General features: G+C 31.5%; 1 protein-coding gene across 1 annotated transcript in view; it reads left to right on the forward strand.

Moving 5' to 3' along the window:
* The first annotated feature begins 831 nt into the window (after window positions 1–831).
* The window catches only part of LOC112485775 (selection and upkeep of intraepithelial T-cells protein 1-like), a 4,314-nt gene continuing 1,514 nt past the window's right edge, over window positions 832–3,631 (forward strand). Inside the window, exon 1 of the mRNA XM_025051985.1 lies at window positions 832–1,094. Within this exon, the coding sequence (XP_024907753.1) occupies window positions 848–1,094 (247 nt within the window). The 5' untranslated portion in view covers window positions 832–847. The remainder of the gene's footprint in view (window positions 1,095–3,631) is intronic.

Here is a 3,631-nt window from a genome sequence, read left to right on the forward strand (position 1 = left end):
AAAATGACAGCTGCTCATTTCTTAAGACAGTCTCAAAAATTATTGCAGGTTGTCTTCTGCCATATTTTACTGAGTAAAGCAATCACAAACCCCACAGTTTTAAGAGGAGGAGACATAGACCCTTTTTCTTCATGGAGGGAGCATCAGAAAATTTGTGGCCATCTTTAATCCACCAAAAATGAATACTAAAAAAAGTAGCTGGTGTATCTGATAAATAAAGGATGTTGTTCAGCAATAGTTGTTCACATCCCACCTCTCAATAATAGAAGTATTTTCCATTCCTTTGTTAGATGTATACAGAGTGCTTACTATGTTCAGGCAATGTTTTATGCATTGGGTATAATAAAGAGACTTAAAAAGGGGAATAAAAACAAGACTCTGCTGTTGTATAACTTACAAATTAGTAGGCCATAAGATAATACAGGAATTAAAAATACCTGGTAGCAATATGTGCTATGAAGATATGTTTATGTATGATTAGGGACAATGTTAAATGGATGGTCATAAAAAATTTCTTTAATAGTTGACATTTAAGCTGAGACCTGAGAGATAAGGAAGCAGTGATTGGAGTGTCTGAGGGAGGAAAGCTGCTGTCAGAGCAAAGATACCCCTGAAGTTACTGAGTCATAAAGGACTTGGCATCAAGAATAAGAACATATGCCAAAGTATCCGGAGCAGAGAGATCTAGGTGAAGCATTCTTCTGTGGTCTTCAGACTAAATCCTTGGTCTCTAACTTCCTCCACAGAGCAGTTCACTGTGAACAGTTCCAGAAGCCACCAGGTGGTCACAGTAGGTGGACATGCTGATCTCACTTGCCAGCTGTCCCCACCACAGAGTGCAGAACACATGAATGTCGGCTGGTATCGTGATCACTACTCCCAACCAATTTATGTGCACAAGGAAGGGGGAAAACTCTCTGGAAAAAGCCCTCAGAACTATACGAATCGCACAGTGTTCCTGAATAACAACCTGAGAGAAGGCAAAATGACTCTCAGAATCCGCAATATCAATGTTTTTGATGAGGGGCAGTACCGCTGTTTCTTTAAAGATGGTGACATCTATGAAGAGGCCATCGTGGATCTGAAGGTGGCAGGTAAGGACAGAGGAGCCATCTCTAGTTTTCCTTGGTAGTGCTACTCTGGACTCATGATCCAGAATTCATGAATGCTGGCCCATGAGGAAAAGATCTCAGGGCATTTGTTAAAATTTATAACTTTTAAATATAATGAAATAATATAATTTGTAGAAAAATATGTAGAATAATATAATAACCCAGATACTTGGTTAACAATGTACCATATTTACTAGGATCAAGTTAAAGTTATCTTTGTACTCTCCAGCGATGCCATTCACTTTTCTTCTTTCCAAGAACTAATTATTAAATTCATATTGTCTTTTGGTTTATAAATAGGCATTCGTAAAAATAGATAGCATTATTTTTTGTTTTTAAATTTTATACAATAGTATCATTATACATATTCTGTTGATCTGATTATACTCTTAGTATTTTATTTTTGATATTAATTTATGCTTATTTGAGTAGATACAATTTATTCTTTTTAACAGCAGTATAGTATTCCATCCCATAAATATGACTATTGATTTATGTATTCCCATATTGATAAACATTTAGATAATAGACAAGTTTCTGTTCCTATGTTAAACTGTAATCTGTGTGTGTGAGAGAGAGAGCTCCTTTAGGATACATAGCTAAGAGATAAGTTGCTAGGCTATTGTGATAAATATCTTCAAATTAATTTGGTAATTGCTCACCAAAATGATTGGACCAATTTATAATTGACTCAAGTCATGCAAAAGCCATAACCACATTGAATACTTGGAATTATCACACTTTTAAACTTTGGCAATTGTGATTTTAGTTTTGATTTCCCTAATTAATAGGAAATTTTTCATTGTTATATAATGGAGACTCAATTTTCCCTTTCTGCTTCCTGCTTATTATTTATTATTTTTGCCCATTTTACTACTAAGTTCTTTGATTTTTTCTTAATATATAGGAATTACTTTTTTTTATTCTGCTTGTTACATTTCTGTTTTTATTTATTTGCAATAATTAGTCTATTGCTTTTTAAAAAACACTTATGGTAACTATTGTTGCACAGATATAATTTTGATATTATCAAATTTACAGTTTACCAATTATGATTTGTAATTTGTGTCACATTTAAGAAACCCCTTCCTATCCTGTTATAAAGATATTTTCTTTAAAATTTTTGAAGTTCTTTTTTCACATTGAGTTCTTGATCTATATGGATTTTATTTTTGTATTTGAGATGTGAGATAATAATGTCTTTTAATATTAAAAAATATATTTATCGACTATTCCCAATAATTGTAAGGTACTTCTGTCATCTACCAAGTCCGTATCTCCACATGAGTCCTTTTACGAGTTTTTAATTTGATTATTTTTATTTAAATTATTACAGCTATGTGTCATGATATATGATAGGGCATATCTTTCAACCCTGCTATCCTTCTTCAAAACTATCTTGGCCCTTTAGTGTATGATTTTAATTAGAAAATTAAATCTTCTTAGTAATTATGATTGAAATTGAATTGAATTTATAGACTAGAGAGATTTGTCGTGTTCCTTTATTTCATCAATGAACATTTACTCAGACTTCTTTATTTTATTTCAATTTATTTCAGTTAAAGATATTGCACAACTTTTGTCAAATTTCATTAGTCATTTTTTTTTTGCATTATAAATGAGGTGTTATTGTTACACATTCTAATGATTATTGATGTACTATAGGAATGTTACTGATTTGTTTTTTGTTTTTTATTTTTATTTTTTGTTTTCTTTAAATGTTATTTACTTTCTGAATGAAAACATCAAGATTTAAAATTTTATAATTTAAAGACTGCATAGTGAAATTTCTCCCATATATTCTCATCTTATAGCCATGAATTTCACCATTTACAGGTAGCTAATGTGATTAATTTCTTACATACCACTTCTTGAGAAATTTTATATTTAAATGTGTAATATACATAAACATACATATGTACATTCATATACAAACATGCAGACATAGAAGTATGTATCTGTATATTATACGTATCTATATCTTACTTTTAAATAAATGTTACCCTATACATTGTTTTACAACTTGCTTTTTTTAACTTAATAACTTGAACTGGAAGTGATAGAATTTCTTTCTATCACTTCTGTGGTTGCAATGTTTTCCATTGTGTGGATGCTTTAGAAATTATCTTACCCACATCCTTTTAAAGAATATGCAGACTGCTTTCAAGCTTTTGGTGTGCCAGCAATGTTTTAATTAATAATTTAAGTAAATTACTACATATGTAATTTCACACATGTGCAAGTGTATGCCTATGTGAAAATTTTAGCATCAGATTGTCAAATCACATATTATACCTTTAGGCTTTTAAATAGACTTTGTTGAACTGACAGAGCAAATTGGGTATAGGGTGGGATTAATGCACCAGGATCTTCACCCTTTTAAGCCTCTGGGTTCCAATACTTTCTCTTATACTTCCAGAAATTCTCTAAAAGAAACTCAGGGTCATTAGCTGTCTTTCCTGATAAGCAAATGCTCAGAGGCAGAAATGGCTAAACCCTCACTGAATTCCAATTCTTTC

Source organism: Pteropus alecto, unplaced genomic scaffold (genome assembly GCF_000325575.1).
Source record: "Pteropus alecto unplaced genomic scaffold, ASM32557v1 scaffold25, whole genome shotgun sequence".
NCBI lineage: Eukaryota > Metazoa > Chordata > Mammalia > Chiroptera > Pteropodidae > Pteropus > Pteropus alecto.